Below are 18,211 nucleotides of genomic sequence, written 5' to 3'. Positions count from 1 at the left end.
AAAAGTCCAGACCGGTTACCTACGCCGCTCATTCTCCTCCTGTGGTTGATTCACCAATCCCAACCGCTGGAGATGGATGAGCTATTTGACGTGTTTGAGGATCAGCCTCAGGCGGTTAAACCGTCAGAAGTTGCGCCAAAACGCTTGAAGAAGAACAAGAACAAAAAACGACAGATGAATGGAGATGTGAAGAAAACCGCAGATGCCCAACCTGAACAGAAGGAGGATGTTGCAATGACTGATGCATCTGCTGGGGAAGTTGAATCGGCAGATGCCGAAGCCCCCACTACTCCTTCCGAACCAGAACAGCCCGAGACGAAGCGACCTCGATTGGATCAGGAACCCGAGCCAGTAGTCGCCGATTCTTTCGAAACCGAGCAAGAGCGCGAAATCGCAGCCTCTGGAGGACTTTCAGGCGCCACAGACACATCTGCAGTCGTGGTGTCTCATCAAGTGCGCCATCAAGTCGCAATCCCACCAAACTACCCTTACGTGCCTATCTCTCAGCATAAACCTCCGGCGAACCCCGCAAAGACATGGCCCTTCACACTTGATCCTTTCCAACAGGTCGCAGTTTCTTCAATCCAGCGCGAGGAAAGTGTGCTGGTGTCAGCTCATACTAGTGCCGGAAAGACCGTGGTGGCAGAATACGCGATTGCGCAAAGTTTGAAACAAAACCAGCGAGTGATCTACACTAGTCCAATCAAAGCGCTCAGCAATCAGAAGTACCGTGAATTTGCTGCTGAGTTTGGCGATGTCGGTCTGATGACTGGTGATGTGACCATCAACCCCACTGCTACCTGTCTTGTTATGACTACAGAGATTCTTCGCTCCATGTTGTACCGTGGCTCTGAGATTATGCGTGAAGTTCAGTGGGTAGTCTTTGATGAAATTCACTACATGCGAGATTTGAATCGTGGTGTTGTTTGGGAAGAGACCATAATTCTGTTACCCGACAAGGTCCGCTATGTTTTCCTGTCCGCCACTATCCCGAACGCAATGCAATTTGCCGAGTGGATTGTGAAGATGCACAATCAACCCTGCCATGTTGTTTACACCAACTACCGTCCGACCCCACTCCAGAACTACTTCTTCCCCGCTGGTGGAGAAGGTATCCATCTTGTTGTGGATGAAAAAGGAGTCTTTCGCGAGGAGAACTTCCAGAAAGCAATGAGCGCAATCGCTGACAAGAAAGGTGACGACCCGGCCGACGCTTTAGCCAAGCGTAAGGGCAAGGGCAAGGACAAGCAAATCAACAAGGGTGGAAATAAGGGCCCATCGGATATCTTCAAGATCGTCAGGATGATCATGCTTAAGAACTACAACCCCGTCATTGTCTTCAGTTTCAGCAAGCGAGAGTGCGAAGCAGGTGCTTTACAGATGAGCAAATTGACTTTTAACGACGATTCCGAGAAAAACATGGTGTCCAAGGTTTTCGAAAGCGCCATTGAAATGTTGTCTCCAGAAGATCGTCAATTGCCACAGATCCAAAACATCCTCCCGCTATTGCAACAAGGTATCGGTGTTCATCACTCAGGATTGCTACCAATTCTTAAGGAAACCATTGAGATTCTGTTCCAAGAGGGTCTTATCAAAGTCCTATTTGCAACCGAGACTTTCTCCATTGGTCTCAACATGCCTGCGAAGACTGTAGTTTTCACCAGCGTCCGCAAGTTCGATGGAACTAGCCAGCGTTGGGTTACTCCGTCTGAATTCATCCAGATGTCTGGTCGTGCCGGTCGTCGAGGTCTCGATGACCGCGGTATTGTGATCATGATGGTCGGAGAGGAGATGGACCCAGCAGTGGCGAAGGAGATCGTGCGCGGTGAACAGGACCGACTCAACTCCGCATTCCACCTTGGCTACAACATGATTCTCAATCTGATGCGCGTAGAGGGCATCTCGCCTGAATACATGCTCGAACGATGCTTCAAGCAGTTCCAGAACACTGGAAGCGTTTCAGGCCTGGAGAAGGAGCTCGAGAGTCTTGAGGAGAAGCGCACCAATATGATCATATCAGACGAGGGTACCATCCGTGAATACTACGACCTACGGAAACAACTGGACGCATTTGCCGACGATGTTCAGCATGTCATCACCCACCCAAATTACTCTTTGACTTTCATTCACCCTGGACGACTGATCCACGTTAAGTACAAGGATGCTGATTTCGGTTGGGGTGTGGTGATCAACCAGAAGAAGCGCAAGCAAGCGAGTAATGACACTGAGAAATTGACTCCTCACCAATCCTACATTGTTGATGTCTTGATGAGGACTACAGAAGGGTCATCCATTGGCACGAAGTCTTTCCAAGATCTTCCGCCAGGTGTTCACCCCGCAAAGGAAGGGGAACCTGCTCGCAGTGAGGTTGTGCCCATTGTGCTGAGCTGCATCACGGAAATCTCTCACATTCGCATCATGCTACCAAAGGATATCACGTCACCCAGCTCTCGAAATGATGTTATGAAGTCTGTTGGTGAGGTTAAGAGGCGCTTCCCAGACGGTGTTCCGCTACTTGATCCGATTGAGAACATGCAGATCAAGGATGAAAGCTTCAAGAAGCTGCTACGAGTAAGAAGAGATTCTGTTGCTTTAACCTGAGATTCGCGCAGCTAACCACAAGATAGAAAATCGAGGTTCTTGAGTCTCGCCTGCTGAGTAACCCTTTGCACAATTCGCCCCGGTTGACTGAATTGTACGAGCAATATGCCGAGAAGGTGGACCTAACTGTAAAGATCAAGGCGATTAAGAAGCAGATTGCAGAAGCCATGTCGATTTTGCAGCTTGATGAGCTGAAGTGTCGTAAGCGTGTGCTCCGTCGTTTCGGATTTATCAACGAAGCCGAAGTTGTGCAGTTGAAGGCTCGTGTTGCTTGTGAGATTAGCACAGGTGACGAGCTCATGCTGAGCGAGTTGCTGTTTAATGGTTTCTTCAACAACTTGACTGCTGAGCAAATCGCTTCTGTCATGAGTTGTTTCGTGTTTGAAGAAAAGGTCAAGGAAGCCCCTGCTTTGGCCAAGGATGAGTTGGCGAAGCCACTGAAAGATATCCAATCACAGGCCCGCATAATCGCCAAGGTGTCTCAGGAGTCTAAGATGGCCGTGAATGAGGATGAGTACGTTCAGAGCTTCCACTGGGAGTTGATGGAGGTGATCTATGAGTGGACCCAGGGCAAGTCTTTTGCAGATATCTGGTAAGCATCGCCCGCCCCACCATATATTAGCATTTTGCTAACACTATCCTAGTAAAATGACCGATGTCTACGAAGGTAGCTTGATCCGTGTCTTCCGCCGGTTGGAAGAGTGTTTGCGGCAGATGGCGCAAGCTGCCAAGGTGATGGGCAGCGAGGACCTGGAGAGCAAGTTCGAGGAGGCCCTGGGCAAGGTCCGCCGCGATATTGTTGCTGCCCAGTCCCTGTACTTGTAGATACGATATCCCTCTTTATGATCGCTTGAGTTTAAAAAAAACTTGATTACCCACAACGTTTACCTTTTCCTCAATTCGTAGAATGTAGATAGTAGATGATGCGGGTATTTGTACGGCCTCCGAAAGCAGTGGAGTAGCTTTGTGACACCATTGATGAAACCAAAAAGAAACGTTTGAAGGCATTGGATTTTGCAAAATTTTTCTCAAGACTTTTATAAAAGCACGAAATAAAAGGTACTCTCCAATCCATGTCAGACCTCTTTTGAGGGCACAGATCTTCAAAAGCTGCGCAAAGGGAGTGCGTTGCCACCTGCAACGCCTACTTTTTCTCCACCGCTACCTTTCCCGACCTTCTTCTCCCCACTTCAAACTCCTTTATCCTCTTCATCTTCAAGCTTTCTTACTCCTGTTATCTTTCACTCTTTTGGATTTCCGAGCCCTTTGGACTATCACATTTCATCTTCGCCATCCGGCTGTCACCATGAATAGCTTGGTGGCCACACCTCCTGTTCCGCCTCACTTCTACGAGAACTCCCGATTCTCTCCCTCCCGTATGAGTAAGACATCCCTTTCCCGGACACTAAGATATTTTCTTCTTTCGGTCCTGAGGTGGTTCTCTTTGATGCATTTGTGTACTAACAGTATGAGCCAGTGTCTACACCTTCGTCGTCTTATGCCAGCCGTAAGCGGAAAGCCGACGACGACACTGATCATGATGGACGCATGTCTGCGTCGCCCACAAATTCTCCCGCCTTCACTCCTCGACAACTTCCACACAGCCGTAACATCAAACGTTCCCGACCGAACGTTTCAGGCCGACCTCTATCTTTGCCTCGTCTGCTAGAGACACTCGACACAGATGCCTTGCGGACGGTTGTACGGACCATGTGCGAGCGTCACCCTCAACTCGCTGACGAGGTTGTGCACACATCCCCACGTCCGAATGTATCCTCGACACTTCAAGTCCTTCGAAACTATCAGGCTGCCCTTCAGTCGTCGTTCCCGTTGGGTGGCAACACCGAATCGGACTATGCCTACAACCGAGTCAGACAGCCGCTCACCAACCTTCTTGACGCCTTAAGTGATTTCACCCCCAATTTTCTTCCTCCAAATGAATCCCAAGCATCTACATCCTTGAGCTACCTAGATGGGGCAACCGACATCATTCATGCCTTGCCTCGCTGGAGCACGCCACAAAACAACCTCGAACGAGATTCAGCTTACGACGAGATGTGCAAGGCATGGATTCTGGTCATCCGGGAAGCTGCAAAAAGAGGAGGTGGCATCCAGTTGCAGTACGGAGGATGGGATCAAAAGCTGGCCAAGCACAACCAAACCTCTGGAGGAAAGTTACAGGGAGCTGTCAACGAGCTGGGCTTCAGCTTGGGATGGATGGGTGGATCCGATACACCATCCCACGGAGCTAGCAATGACATGGGCTCCATACGGGATCAGCTCTTCTCCGGAACTTACGGGCTGGGAACACCAGTCAAGGTCGGACCTTGGTGATCATCACGTCACTCCGATTTTCTTCATGAAAGACCACCATTAAATTTACACGGCTCTTGCGTGTCGGCCTCACGTCCCCCCATTCATGCCGGCTCTCATTTGAGCTTGACCCACGGTCCATACCCCTTTGACCGCGCAATTTTCGACGTATGTCACGATCACGATACCTGCTGCATGACCCTAGAATCGACATGGTCAGATGGCGTTATAGTACTCAAGGCGGATAACCCTACAGCCTTTCTTTTTCGGTTGGGGATTCGGAAGATGAATGCTGTTGTAGCTTGTTCGATTTCAAATCTTTCAACGAACTCATTCAGACATTATACCTTTCGTTTTCTTCCTTGCTTTGCTCATTTGTCGTACTCAGAATGATGCATTGTCTTTCCTTTCTCTTTCCTTACATCTGTGTACTTCATTCCAACTCTGATACTCTCTTTGTTAATCTACTAGCGCCCTGGTGCCGCATAAATTTCTCAATCTCATATCATTCAAGTTACATTGTTTTATCTTCTCCTCGATCTCTTTTGCTGTTGTGAGTTGTCTTTTCCTGTTTCGCTTTTAGAACTCGGCTCCAATCTTTCTACTGCTTGTGTCATTCTTTCTCTCGCACATTCGAATGATGCGCGTTCGAGCGACAACGTCTTTCTTGGGACATTGAACCCAATCCTTGTGCTCTTTAGCTTTGAAAAAATGGTAGTCTGATCCTGTTCTACACATTAGAAGAGGACTACTCGCCATCCAACTCGGTCTGCAACATGCGGTCTGGTCCAGTCATTTCACGCAACATACTCTTGAGACGTTGTAGGTGGATAGAGCTTTTTTTTCACGCTAGCTTTTTTTCACTTGAATCCCATCAAAACTGGTAGAGCCTTTGATCATCCATCAAGTAGAGAATTGTAGGAACCGGGCGATTCCCCTATTCTGATGGGGCTTTTGCTTGGTTATGTATAACCAGCTTCATAGATGCTCCAAGCAAAGCTGATTGATAACGACCAAGAGAGCAAGCAAATCAAAACAAATGTAGAGACAACCCCCAACCAAGAACGTATCTCAAAACAATTCACAACTCATAAGACCACCCGCTTCATCAAACGAAACAACCACCAAGCATCCTCCCACCCACCCTGACTCCCAGGCTTCTCAATAGGATCAGAAATGCCAATAGAACTCTCACCATCCGACAAATACCCATCCCCAACCGACCCAAGCGAAATTGTATCATCAGCACGCCCATCCACCAAGTCAGATTCCTCGAATGTAACAGTAGTAGTAGTAGTATCCGCCGTGCCAATATGCGAAGCAGCCGTCGCAGCCGGAACACCCGCAGGCCACTCATCAATCCCGAAAAGCGTCCACGCAACCAACCGGTCAATCCAAGAGCCGAGCCCGAACCCGTGCTCACGCGTCAGTTGCTGCAGATCCGCTTCATCAAAGTCATCCGGCGTCTCGTCAGAGTCGAATGAGCACTCAGACAAAGCCTCTTCTTCATCCGAGCGCGCCCTATCCCAGTACACAGAGTCTTCATCCGGAGATCGATGCTGTAGAGACGCCATCTCGGCGCGGATGCGCGCATCTACGAAGTCTGGCACTAGAGGACTACGACCGCGCGCTTCGGAACTCGCGGTGCGTGTCGCGGTGCCTGTATCCATGCCAGAGCGTACGGATACCCTCTCTGCTGGCGTCGAGGATGTAGATGATGCAGCTGGGAGCGCGGTCATGGTTAGATGGACTCTGCTGCCCCGTCGGCTGCTGCGTCTGCTACCGGAACGAGAGAGGGCGCCTGTTCCTGGTGTTGAAGCTCCAGAGCGGGAAATGCGTGACGAGGCGCCTGATTTGGTGCGGTGGTGGTGGCGGTTAGTTGATGTTTCGTTGAAGGGAGAATCCGGCACGAGGCTTGTTGAGGTCTCCCGCTTGGAGAGCCAGCTTTGGCCTTTTTCTTCGCGGGTTGATGACGCTAGTGCGATGCCTGCACGGAACACCCACTCTGCGTCGGATTTGGATTTCGGCGTGGTGTCTGGAAGGGGGCGTCGTCCTTGCAATTGTGAGATGCCAGACTGTTTCCTGTGCGGAGTTGAGATGTGGTGGAGGGTATGGCCTAAGTCCCGGTTGTGCAGGTTTGTATCGCTTGATAGACCTGTCCTTGTAGAGCTTTTGCTGCGCGTGTGGCGGCTTCGCGAGTTGCTACGTGAGTGGGCAAGGATCGGCGGCGTGCTTGGGACTGAGACGCTGGCTAAATAGGATGATGCTGGGGGTGTGCGGGTGCCACTAGCTGCAGTTTCATCGTCGCGGTAGTTGAAGTAATCAGTTTGATCGGTGTCATCGTCAATGGGAAATCGTGGGTTTAGGGGTGCTAGAGAGATGTGGCGGAGGGATGGGTATGAGCGACGGGACTGGAAGCCCCCAGAGGTGGTGTTGAACTATATAAGCCATTTTCAATCCCGATTCGGTTGCTTGATTCAAATTTTTGTCCAGGTCAAGATGTAGTATTTACCTCCATTATGGGATTCCAGTTGAAACCTCAAACCAAGTCAGGGAAGAGATCAAGATGGAAATGCGGAATTGCTGCACGTGCGGTTGGCATGTGAAAAGGATCGGCCCCGGCAATTGTGTTGTAATTACCATGCCCAATGATACAAAATTAAATCACGAGATTTGAGATAGATTGCGTGGAATAATGCATGGAATAGTGTTGAGTGGAAATTATAAGCGTGAGATGGAATGACCGACAGATGACGGATCCATAGAAATCGGCCTGCGAACCAGTTGTACCCGTGACCTCCAATTATTCTAGAACAAGAGACTCCATAATTCACTTCATACGTTCCATCAAGGCATCCGGGTTGAAGTTGTGGATCATCTGGTCGGGAGAGTCTGAGCTGGCCAACTTGCCAGCTTCGTAGCTGGTCTTTGAAATCCTGTCAGGATAATGCCAGCATCCTTCTGTCCACTATTCATGTCATGCCACTTTTTGATCGGGTCACGCATGTACAACGCCTATTAAAGCATCTGGCCATCCTCAGAGCTCTTGAAAAAACGTGTAATGCTGTGCTGCACCTCCTAGCACTAGTCACGGACGTGCTCCTAAAGAATGTCAATTATAGAGCGGGATATTCAGATCTCAGAGTCTTATGCCTCAAGCGAGTCAGACATCATCCGGTGACGGCAGCACGGTAGGTCACCTTCTCCTAGTTACCGATAGGCAAGATCAGGACATGTCGCTTGGGTCCATGGAAGTCTACAAACTTGTGCAGCAGCTACATCATCTGAGCGAATAGGTTTATGTAATCGACGAATCTATGATAAACCAGCTGGCCAGAACATTTTGCGGTCGTCTTCTAGGCCATACCCCGGGGCCAATTTGACTTGATACCATCATAGCCGACCACTATGTCTGTCAAATGTAGATGTTATGTACCTAAATTTCTTTGGGTAGACCTGGAGATTTTAGATAGCTAAAAAGAACTGGCAAATTTTATATACAATATACAACATACATTGTAGTCAATCCGGATGATCCACATCAGAACAAAATAAAGTGTCATGTCTCAGAATCGGAAGCCCCGCCATTTTAGATAAGCCACATCCGAAAACCGCAAAGCTGTCAGTTCATCTTTTGATTGGCTCACCGGCAACCGAGAACCCTCGGCGTTCCAAGGTTGGGTTGACTCCGCAATATCAAATCATCATCCCTATCATTGGCCGGGTAAAGGTATTTCTATAGACTCCGTATTTTAACCGGTTTTACTCCACAATTTTTCCTTTGTTCACAACGAAGCCTTCCAACGCAGCAATGGCCGCCCACAAACGATTTTCGGCTTCAGGGAAGACTAGAGAGCGGGGGCTGTAGAAGACCTCGTCATTCACTTCCTCGGGGTGGCGGGGCAGGCAGTGCATGAACTTCCAGCCTTCCTTAGCGCCACCGCGCTTAGCCAAATCAGCAGTGATTTGGAAGCCCTCAAAGGCCTTCATACGCTTCTTGGTTTCCTCCTCCTGGCCCATGGAGACCCAGGTATCCGTCACTAGGATGTCGGCGTTCTTCACGGCTTCCTCCGGAACATTGGTCTGGGTGAGTTTGCCGGGCTTAGTGACACCCTCGCCAGCACGCTGGATAATTTCAATCATATGGGCAGGGATCTCATAACCCTTAGGAGTAGCAACAGCCATGTCTACTCCCATCTTAGTAGCGCCAATGGCCAGATCGAACAGAACGTTGTTCGCATCACCAACCCAAGCAATCTTAAGACCCTCCAGACCCAGGCTGGAGAGCTTGTGCGCCTGAGCTGGGAAAGACTCGTAGATTGTCAAGAAGTCGGCGATAATCTGGAGCGGGTGGAAGGAGTCACACAGCGCATTGATCACAGGCACGGTGGAGTGCTGTGCTAAACCTGCAACGTCCTCGTGCTTGGCAACACGCGCAACGATACAAGAAACCATAGACGAAATCACAACGGAGGTATCGTATAGAGACTCGTTGACACCGAGCTGGATGTCATCCTTTCCGAGGAACATGGGGTGGCCACCCATCTGAACAGTGGCGGCTTCGGTGGATACACGGGTACGAGTGCTGCGCTTGTTGAACATCATGGCCACGGTCTTGCCAGAAAGGGATCCCAGTAGGTTTTCCGGGATGGCTCCAGACTTGATGGAACGCTTGTGCGAGGCAGCGTTGCGGACCAGGGTGGCGAATTCCGTAGGGGTCAGATCTGCGATGGAGAGAAGGTGACGAGGGGCGAAGGGGGAGGTGGGAGGTAAAGTCGGTGTCTGGTGGGCAAATCGTCGGATTCCATTAGCCTGGAGTGTTCGACGCAAAGATGAGGTGGAGCCGGCCAATTGGTTTACACTTTGGGCGCCATAGCGGGCGGCAGCTGTGAGACCACTAGCCATGATGATCTGGGGGGTTATTGGGTAGGAATTAGAGTGTTGTGGGAAAGTGCAAGTGAAAAGAGGAACGGAGGAATCCTAAAGTGAAGAAACCTTGGAGTGACTCAGTAAATTAGTCTAGTGGATGTGCGAGGGCCTTGTCGCCCAATAATTCAGGTGCCAAGGTGTCGATCTCTCCACAGTTCCAAGGTTCCGTTATCATCGGCTTATCGTCATCGAGGGCAAGGTTACGTCTTGCCTCTCTCTTTCTCTCTCTCTTTCTCTCTCTCTATCTCTCTCCATCTCTCTCTCTCTCTCTCTCTCTTGCTCTGTGTTGTGTATTTTGGATTCATCCTTTTGATTTCAATGCTATTCACTCCAGAGACTACGATTTTCTGTGATTTTCCATACGTTTAGGGCAATAATGGCTGACGAGGCAAGGCCTGTGCTAGATGCGCAGTTTGGCTCCGGGGGAGCATCCGATAGCCAGCCTAGGCTATCACATCTATTATCAACAGACTCATCACAAGTTTTGCACCACTCTGCAGATAAATCGAAGGGTAAACTGGAGCAAAGAATATCCCAACCTCATTCAGGTGGGGCTGCGATGTCAGATGCGGCGAACCGGGCTCTGTTGGATGAGCAGTCCAGCCCTATTGAACGGTCCCCAGAAAGAACCTCCGCCAACCAGCATAGTCCATCATTTGAATTCTCATCAGAATCAACGCCTTTATTACACCGCCGTGAAGGTGACTTGATTTACGGGACCGAGCAAGGACTATCGCGATCCTCTTCATTCGCATCACAGAACACGCCCGAAGATGGCACCAGGAAGAAGCGGAGTCATGTACCATGGCCCACTGTTATCTCTCTCTCTGTTTTAACGCTCAGTGTTTTGGTGATACTGGTACTTGCGTTTGCTGCTCCGGCGGCGGTTAAAGAATATGCGCAACAAGCCGCCATCTTCAAACCGACAGCGGTATCAATCGATTCTACAACACCCGACGGCGTTCGGGCCCGAATTCAGGGTGATTTCGTCATGGTCTCAGACCGTGTGAAGAATAGGTCGGTACGAGGCATTGGCCGATTGGCGACGTGGATTGCCAAGGAAGTTGAGACTGGCCCATCGAACGTTGAAGTTTATCTCCCAGAATATGGGAATGTGCTTGTTGGAAACGCAGCGCTGCCTTCCATAAAATTGAACATTCGCAACGGTCATCATACCAATGTCGACTTCCTCACCGATCTAGAGGCTGGTGATGTTCGAGGAATCCACGCGATAGCTATTGACTGGATTGAGGGAAGATTGGGTCGCCTCAATGTGAAGGGCAAGGCGACATTGCAACTCAAATCAGGGTTGTTCGCTTTAGGAACTCAAGTTCTGACGGACAACATCATCATCGAAGGTACAGATAGTGCGTTCGGTCGTTTTGGGTACTGAAACATACGCTGACCCCTTTTCAGAACATGATTTCCCTGCTCTGCCAACAATCAACCTTCTCAAGCTAAATGTCCACGATGCAAATAATGGTGCCATGGCAGTGGAAGTCTTGCTTTCGTCTTTGATTGATTCCCCCGTCGCTCTCACTGTTCCTGCCCTCGGCTTTGACATTCTGGTGCCCAACTGTTCACCGGGAGATCCATATATTTTGGTCGCCGATGCGAAAACAAGAGTAATGCAAGTTTTCCCTGGCCAAGAAATTGCAGTCGGTGTTGATGGTCTCATCAAACAGCTCCCCGATGAATTGACCTCTACCTGCCCAGGACGGGAGAGTTCTCCTTTGGATCTTTTGGTTTCAAGCTTTATGCAAGGTCTCGAGATGACTATCTACGTTCGTGGTTCCGATGCACCATTGCCCAATACACCAGCATGGCTTGTCGATCTACTGCGCAGCGTGACTGTGCCTCTTCCATTTACGGGGCACGCGTTGGACAACCTCGTGAAGAACTTTACCATGTCCGATACACATTTCTCCCTTCCTAACCCTTTCGCAGAGCCTGATTCTCCAGACTCGCAACCCACTGTTTCTGCTCTAGTGAATGTTCTCATTGCCTTACCAGAGGAGATGAATTTTCAAGTAGAAGTCCCGAAAGTTCGTGCCCTTGCAGATGTCTACTACAAGGAAGAGAAGTTTGGCGTCTTGAATATCAGCCACTGGCAAGACGCCAACTCCACATTGGTGGAAGATCAAGATGGCTCGTCTGCACTCCTTGTAGAGTTTGCAATAAAGGAAGCACCATTACAAGTCACAGATGACGGAATTTTGGCAGAGGTTATACAAGCGATGCTTTTCGGTAGCGATGCAGTCATACTGCGGGTTGCTGCCACCGTAGACACAAAGGTCTCAACTGGTTTGGGCCGCTTCGCCGTGCGAGGGATTCCTGCGGAAGGGATTGTACCCGTGAAGAGTATGTTTTCATGAATTAGAAGATCTTAGCACAAATTAAGAATATTTCGGCAATTGACTAAATCATAGCTTCTATCGGCAACTCACTTGACCAAATCAATCCACGCGTTGTCTCATTACACCTGGGAAACACGACTCAATCGTCAATGCTGGTGCATACGCAGGCGAACTTTACTAATCCCACCAACTACTCGGCTACAGTTCCATTTGTTGACCTTCTCGTACTCTACAATGACACTTCCGTAGCCCATATCACCGCTCACAATATCTCTGTTGGGCCTGGCAACAACAGTTACGTGCCTATCGACTTGTTTTGGTGCCCGCTGGACGCAGCTGGGGTAGATGGTGTTGAGGCAGGACGGGCGTTGCTGTCATCCTATATATCTGGTGAGTTCCTTCTAGATGGCAAGAATCCAACTGGTAGATTATGCTGATGCTTTCACTCAGGCTTTAACACAACAGTCACCCTCAAAAGCTATCGGAACACTATTCCATCTCTACCAGACCTTGGCGAAGTGTTCTCAGCCCTCAACATCACTGTTTCTGTCCCTCGTCTGGCTATTCCGGGATCCCCAGGTAGTGATGATGGGGAGCAGAAGCCTCATTTTATCCATGATGCTACGGTGCGTACACTTTTCTCTCTAACCATGTTTCACACAGAGACCAGAAGGAAAGACTTCCTACCAACACTCACCATTATAGTTCTACCTCTGGTCTTCCACCGCAGACTTCATTCTCTCCTCGCCTCTAACAGAGAACAACATCCTAATCACCTCAATCGACGCAAGGGCTTTCTATGAGAATGAAGAGCCAATAGGCCGAATCAATAGCCGTGAACCCTTCGAAGTACCGCCTGGTACCTCCAGGAGCCCACGATTGCCAGTCGATCTTGACATGGGTGGGGTTGGATACGACGCTCTGCGCAAGGCACTCGGTCAGTCGTTGGAGATGGATGCTGTCGCTAAAGTTGGAGTGCTGATTGGGAACTATGCGGATGTCATTCTCTACCATGGGAAAGGCATGGCAGCTAAAGTGAGGATTTAGAGTTTTGAATGGGTGTTGAGGTAGCAAAGCTGCCATGTTCTGTATATTGGAGATTATGGTAATGGCCTTGGGTTGTACTAATTGCTGCTGGATCGGCGATGCCCGGATGCCTACAATGTCTTGATGACTGATGCATGTGGGACTTGCTCGATTGAATCAACGACAAAGGCCTTCACTCTTTCCATCCAGGTAGCATTTGACTGAACAGGTAATGCCTTCTAGATGCTATCTTGAGTGTTAAAGCAAAGGGGTTGCCGCAAGTAGCATGCAGTGAATGAGCTCCTCTGCCGACCTTTTGCTAGAGTCCCACATAAGAATGTGACGGTAACAAGCTGTAGTTACAATGCAGAATGGACCCTTTTGATACTTTGTATGCATACGCATGCTAGTGAGCTCAATGGATGTCATAAGAACATCTTGTTCATTGTAGGAAATTGGAAGAGACTACTCTCCGATGGATACTTGCAGTTTTATATTGCTCCCTGTCTTGATGTTGTCAACCTAGTAACACCATTGACTGCAAGTTGGTACACCAAGAAACTTTCATTAAATACCATTAGTGCCATGCTAGAAATGTCTATTTCTTGACATTCAATTCTTGGGGTGTTGATGGGAGCATACGTTGTAGGGGAGGATGTACTATTTCTGATCTAGGAAACGCCACAGCAGACACACGGAACATGTCTAAACAACCTTACACCGCCACTTGAGGTATCATTGCATTGTGTTTGAAAAAGCAAGGAACATGGAAAGATGCGAGGAAAACATTCTTAATCATTTTACACACAATAGCTAAGCAGTTTACTTAAAAATTAGGTCAACTCCACGGGAAAGCCAGATGATACACAAAGCTAAGAGACCAAACCAATCCTATTCGGGTATGTAAGTTTTTGAAATGGAGATTCGACATGTGGCTTCTTAGCCAGGGGGCAGGGTGCTGGCGTCGACAACGTCGGCAGCATCCTTCTCGATCTCCTCGCTGGGCTCACCCAGAGGAGAACGGGGAAGGGCCATCAGACCGGTCCGGGTGGATTCGAGAATACCGAAGGGACCGATCAGCTTGAGGAAAGAGTCGATACGGAAAGGCTTGGCAGAGCTGTAGAAGGCCGAATAAGTCAATTGTGGTCAAAAAAGCATGAGTCAGAGAGAATACTTACACCTCGACAATGCAGTTGTTAGTGCTAATATCCAGAATCTTGCCACCGAACTGGTGAGTCAGGCGGGTAATGGCATCCAAGTGCTCGTGCTTGTGACGCAGAGCCTGACTCTGGGGAAGGTGACGGGGGTGGTATTGCTGGGCAGTGTGGTCAAGGCTGTGGTGCTTATGGTCCAGGGAGTCTGGCGAGGTGGTGATCTCGCGGTGGTGCTGGAGAAGCTCCTCGAAAAACTCAGGACCAAGGATAGAGACCTTAGCCAGAAGAAGCTCACGCTGCACAAGAGCGGAGTCGGTGTAGTCCAACACAGCCCAGACGGGGACAAGGTCGTCCAGCTGGCGCCGAGCCTGCTCGACAACACCATCCTGGCCCTGTAGCACGATGGTCATGCGCGAGAGATCCTCAACCTCGGTGTTGCACACCACCAGACTGTCAATGTTGAAGCCGCGGGCGGCCAAGATACCTGACACACGGGACAACACACCGGGCTCGTTCTGCACGAGGCAGTTCAGGATGTGCCGCTTGGGTGGGTTGGATGGCGTCACGGGAGTCTCATAGAGAATTGAGGAGACAGCAGTCGGAGCATCCCATTGAGGGGAAGCATCGGAGACTGGCAAAGGTAGAGGAGAGCGACGGTGCAACGCCTTGTAAGCAAGAGCTGAAGTTGAGCTCGACGATGCACGAATAGAGGTAAATTGAGGAAGCGCAGCCGCACGGTACCGGGCACTAGCGGCAGCAGATGACAGCTGCGACGCTGACCCCAGAGATAGCGTCAATGGGCGCCTGAAAGCCATGAGGAATTCAAGTAATGTGAAAAGGTTGTACGATGATTCACTCCAGATTCGCCCCGGGGATATTCTCTTTACTCGGCCGATCTCGGCGAGCGCCCGCTGACTCAGAGCTTGCTAGACTTAATAAGGCTTAGTGCGTCTGCACAACCACGTGATTTATGACACGTGACTTTCGTTCTTCAACATGGCCAAAAGGGATTGCCAGGAAATCCGGATCAGTTCTTGGAAATGAGGAAGATACATAATTCCGAGCTCTCATCATCACCTGGAGCTTTTCAATTCAATTAAAATCTCCTCAGATTTGTCTTGGGTGGTTTTGTTTATTGGCTGCTCAGCCTCGGCCTCTTAAAACTCCTTCCCGCAATCGATCTGGGACCCTTTGAGCTTCTTCTCCCCGACCTCTCCTCTCCTCTTTTCCACTTTACCCCACCTTTCACCATGGCGGACGATGAGCACCGAGTTAAGCGGTCTCGTTTTGACCAAACTGAGGCTGAGCCTCGGCGATCCCGCTTTGACCGACGCTCTCGATCCCCGTCTAACAGACAGTCAGAGTCGGCCCGCACTCGCAGCCCGCTGAGTCGCAGCCCTGGCGCAGAGACTCCAGCGAAGCCATCTGCAGTAGATCCGGCCGCCGCCGCAGGTGCGTTACTCTTGGGCTCATCTACAGTCATAATTGAGACCATCAGGCTAATCAATGTGGTCTTTATAGCAGCAGCAGCAGCCAAGATCAATGCGCAGCTCCAGGCGAAAAAGGGCATTCAACACGTTGATGTCCCTCCTATCCGTTCTGTGAATTTTACCCTCACCTCGATTAGTTACAACCAACTTCTAACATTGTCGGACAGGCCGACAACGCGACAGAGAATTCCCAGTCGCCCGCCGCCGAGGGCGCCGCGAAACTGAACGCCGAAATCTATGTCGCAGATGGAGACTACATCAAAGATATTGAGATCAACGATCTGCGCAATCGCTACACTCTGACGAAGGGATCTACTCAGAAGATGGTAATAATCCCCTTTGTCACTTGCTGATATTCCAGTCACGTTCCTCGTAGACGGGGTGCCCTGAATTTCGCTCTCTCGTCGTTCTGCTCTCTTCTTTCGGACTGGATGAAGCTTACCCTTCATTGAAAAATAGCATCCAATCCACCCTCTGTTGCATCTGCTGACCTCCGCTGCGTGAATTTTAGATTCAAGATGAAACCGGCGCCGGTACGACTTCCTTTTTGTTATTTTTAACTTTAGGCAAAGAATGTCTCGCTCATTTTTTTCTCTCTCTCAAGATGTGACAACCCGAGGCAATTATTACCCCGACAAGAACATGGCGACTGCTGCAGTAAGGAAACCCCTCCGACGACTGGCGAGATTAAGTGCTGATAATTCCGAATCAGAGCCCTCCCCTTTACCTTCATGTGACCAGCACCAATAAGGAGGGTTTAGAGAAAGCAGTGGCTATGATTAATGACCTGATGCAAAAAGAACTCCCGAACCTGGTTGATGAGCGACGTTTCCGCCGCCGTGAACCCGAGCAACAGGTGGAGCGGGATGAGTATGGCCGTGTATGTGATTGTTCTTTCCCCCTTTTAAATTCTCAACTTGGCTAATTTCACACAGCGCAAATGGCCGGATGAGCGCATCCCCATCGATCTTGAGCCGATTCCTGGTTTCAACCTACGTGCTCAAGTCGTTGGACAGGGCGGTGCCTATGTGAAGCACATCCAACAAAAGACTCGTTGCCGTGTTCAGATCAAGGGCCGCGGCTCTGGCTTCATTGAATCGAGCACTGGTCGTGAAAGTGACGAGGCGATGTTCCTCCATGTGGCGTGAGTTGTCATCTATTTTCGTTCTGACTTTCTTTCTCCATTGCTTTTTGCCTCGATCATTTCTGTCACACTGATGAGCTTCCACTAACCAATATTTCAAGTGGCCCTGACGCCAACGATGTTCAGCAAGCAAAGGAGCTTTGCGAGGACCTTCTAACCAATGTCAAGGAACAATACCAGCGTTTCAAGGAGAACCCACCTCAGCATAACTACGGCGGATACCGCGGTGGTGATCGTGGAGATCGTGGAGATCGCTACCAAGGTGGAGGTGGTGGCGGTAGTGGATACGGCGGTGGCTACAACAATCGCCAGCAGCATAATACTTCCTCTGCTAGCCCTGCAGGCCAGGCTACTGCTGCTGCTTCCCCGAGCGCTGCTGCCACCCCCACTGCCGCTGACTACAGTGCCCAGTACGCCCAATACTACGGCACTGCCGACCCATATGCTGCCTACGGTGGATACCAGAACTACGTCGCATACTACCAGTACTATCAGCAAATGGCTGCCGCCCAGCAGCAAGCAGATGGCAGTGCCCCGCCTTCCGCTCCGGCTAGCGAGGCTCCTCCTCCACCTCCCAGCTCGGGATCCCCGCCGCCTCCGCCTCCTGGTGCAGGTGGCAGCTACAACGCGGTACATTGTTCGCCTATCATCCATCATAGTTCTGAATGCTAACATATGAATTGCAGGTCCCCCCACCACCTGGCCTCTAAGCCAGAACCTGTTTTGGTGGGTTAATGTTGTGCCTTCCACTGTCCAGTCGCGTCCAGTCGCGCCCAGTCGCAGTCCATTTGATACACACAGCGAACAAAAGCATTTCCTGGTTGTTTGCAAAAATGAGGGTGATGCAGCGATTTTTCACCAATCTCTTTTTGATCTCCTTGTCTTTGCTAAAGAAATTCTAACAGTCTGCCTTGTTCTAACCTTTTGATTTACCTATTTCCATTCTCGGTAAACTTCATAATTGTGTTCATAATAAAAAGCTTATTGACAGTGGATTTCTGGCTGTGGCTAAACTCTTTAGAAGCGAGCACAGGTTGCCGAGCGACTCGGACGCTGGATTCCATGTCTTTGTCTCTGTGGTATATGTGAAGTACCAAAAAGCCCCCCCATTCCTGCGCCATTGATGCTTTCAGCGCCTCAGAAATGCAAGCAGAAAACTTAATGAAAGTAACAAGATGACAAGAAAATTTAAGGAAA

At 49.8% G+C, this 18,211-nt stretch overlaps 7 protein-coding genes across 7 annotated transcripts; 4 read left to right on the top strand and 3 right to left on the bottom strand.

The window, feature by feature from the left end:
* Positions 1–72: 72 nt before the first annotated feature.
* Pdw03_8691 (ATP dependent RNA helicase (Dob1), putative) lies at positions 73–3,426 on the top strand (the record flags this gene model as incomplete). Its single annotated transcript, XM_014682412.1, has 3 exons — positions 73–2,571; positions 2,628–3,193; positions 3,246–3,426. The coding sequence occupies 3 exons, from the start codon at positions 73–75 to the stop codon at positions 3,424–3,426; spliced, it is 3,246 nt and encodes a 1,081-aa protein (XP_014537898.1).
* A 481-nt stretch (positions 3,427–3,907) lies between these two features.
* Pdw03_8690 (Tethering factor for nuclear proteasome sts1) lies at positions 3,908–4,935 on the top strand (the record flags this gene model as incomplete). Its single annotated transcript, XM_014682411.1, has 2 exons — positions 3,908–3,983; positions 4,079–4,935. The coding sequence occupies 2 exons, from the start codon at positions 3,908–3,910 to the stop codon at positions 4,933–4,935; spliced, it is 933 nt and encodes a 310-aa protein (XP_014537897.1).
* A 1,067-nt stretch (positions 4,936–6,002) lies between these two features.
* Positions 6,003–7,432, bottom strand: Pdw03_8689 (Monooxygenase, FAD-binding; the record flags this gene model as incomplete). Its single annotated transcript, XM_014682410.1, has 2 exons — positions 6,003–7,352; positions 7,427–7,432. The coding sequence occupies 2 exons, from the start codon at positions 7,430–7,432 to the stop codon at positions 6,003–6,005; spliced, it is 1,356 nt and encodes a 451-aa protein (XP_014537896.1).
* A 1,244-nt stretch (positions 7,433–8,676) lies between these two features.
* Positions 8,677–9,819, bottom strand: Pdw03_8688 (Ornithine carbamoyltransferase; the record flags this gene model as incomplete). Its single annotated transcript, XM_066102035.1, has 2 exons — positions 8,677–9,696; positions 9,775–9,819. The coding sequence occupies 2 exons, from the start codon at positions 9,817–9,819 to the stop codon at positions 8,677–8,679; spliced, it is 1,065 nt and encodes a 354-aa protein (XP_065957118.1).
* Positions 9,820–10,219: 400 nt separating this feature from the next.
* On the top strand, positions 10,220–13,247 carry Pdw03_8687 (Complement C3; the record flags this gene model as incomplete). Its single annotated transcript, XM_066102034.1, has 5 exons — positions 10,220–11,201; positions 11,260–12,204; positions 12,273–12,590; positions 12,651–12,826; positions 12,906–13,247. The coding sequence occupies 5 exons, from the start codon at positions 10,220–10,222 to the stop codon at positions 13,245–13,247; spliced, it is 2,763 nt and encodes a 920-aa protein (XP_065957117.1).
* Positions 13,248–14,165: 918 nt separating this feature from the next.
* Positions 14,166–15,195, bottom strand: Pdw03_8686 (Acetolactate synthase, small subunit; the record flags this gene model as incomplete). The annotated part of the gene is made up of 2 exons (XM_014682407.1): positions 14,166–14,343; positions 14,405–15,195. 2 exons carry the CDS (start codon positions 15,193–15,195, stop codon positions 14,166–14,168), a joined length of 969 nt encoding a protein of 322 aa, XP_014537893.1.
* A 435-nt stretch (positions 15,196–15,630) lies between these two features.
* Pdw03_8685 (K Homology domain, type 1) lies at positions 15,631–17,724 on the top strand (the record flags this gene model as incomplete). Its single annotated transcript, XM_066102033.1, has 9 exons — positions 15,631–15,832; positions 15,902–15,981; positions 16,038–16,196; positions 16,382–16,403; positions 16,475–16,527; positions 16,583–16,750; positions 16,806–17,014; positions 17,116–17,644; positions 17,701–17,724. The coding sequence occupies 9 exons, from the start codon at positions 15,631–15,633 to the stop codon at positions 17,722–17,724; spliced, it is 1,446 nt and encodes a 481-aa protein (XP_065957116.1).
* Positions 17,725–18,211: the final 487 nt, after the last annotated feature.

Source organism: Penicillium digitatum, chromosome 3 (genome assembly GCF_016767815.1).
Source record: "Penicillium digitatum chromosome 3, complete sequence".
Lineage (NCBI taxonomy): Eukaryota > Fungi > Ascomycota > Eurotiomycetes > Eurotiales > Aspergillaceae > Penicillium > Penicillium digitatum.
The sequence above is the reverse complement of the archived record's forward strand: the minus strand, read 5'-3'. Positions and strand labels throughout refer to the sequence as shown.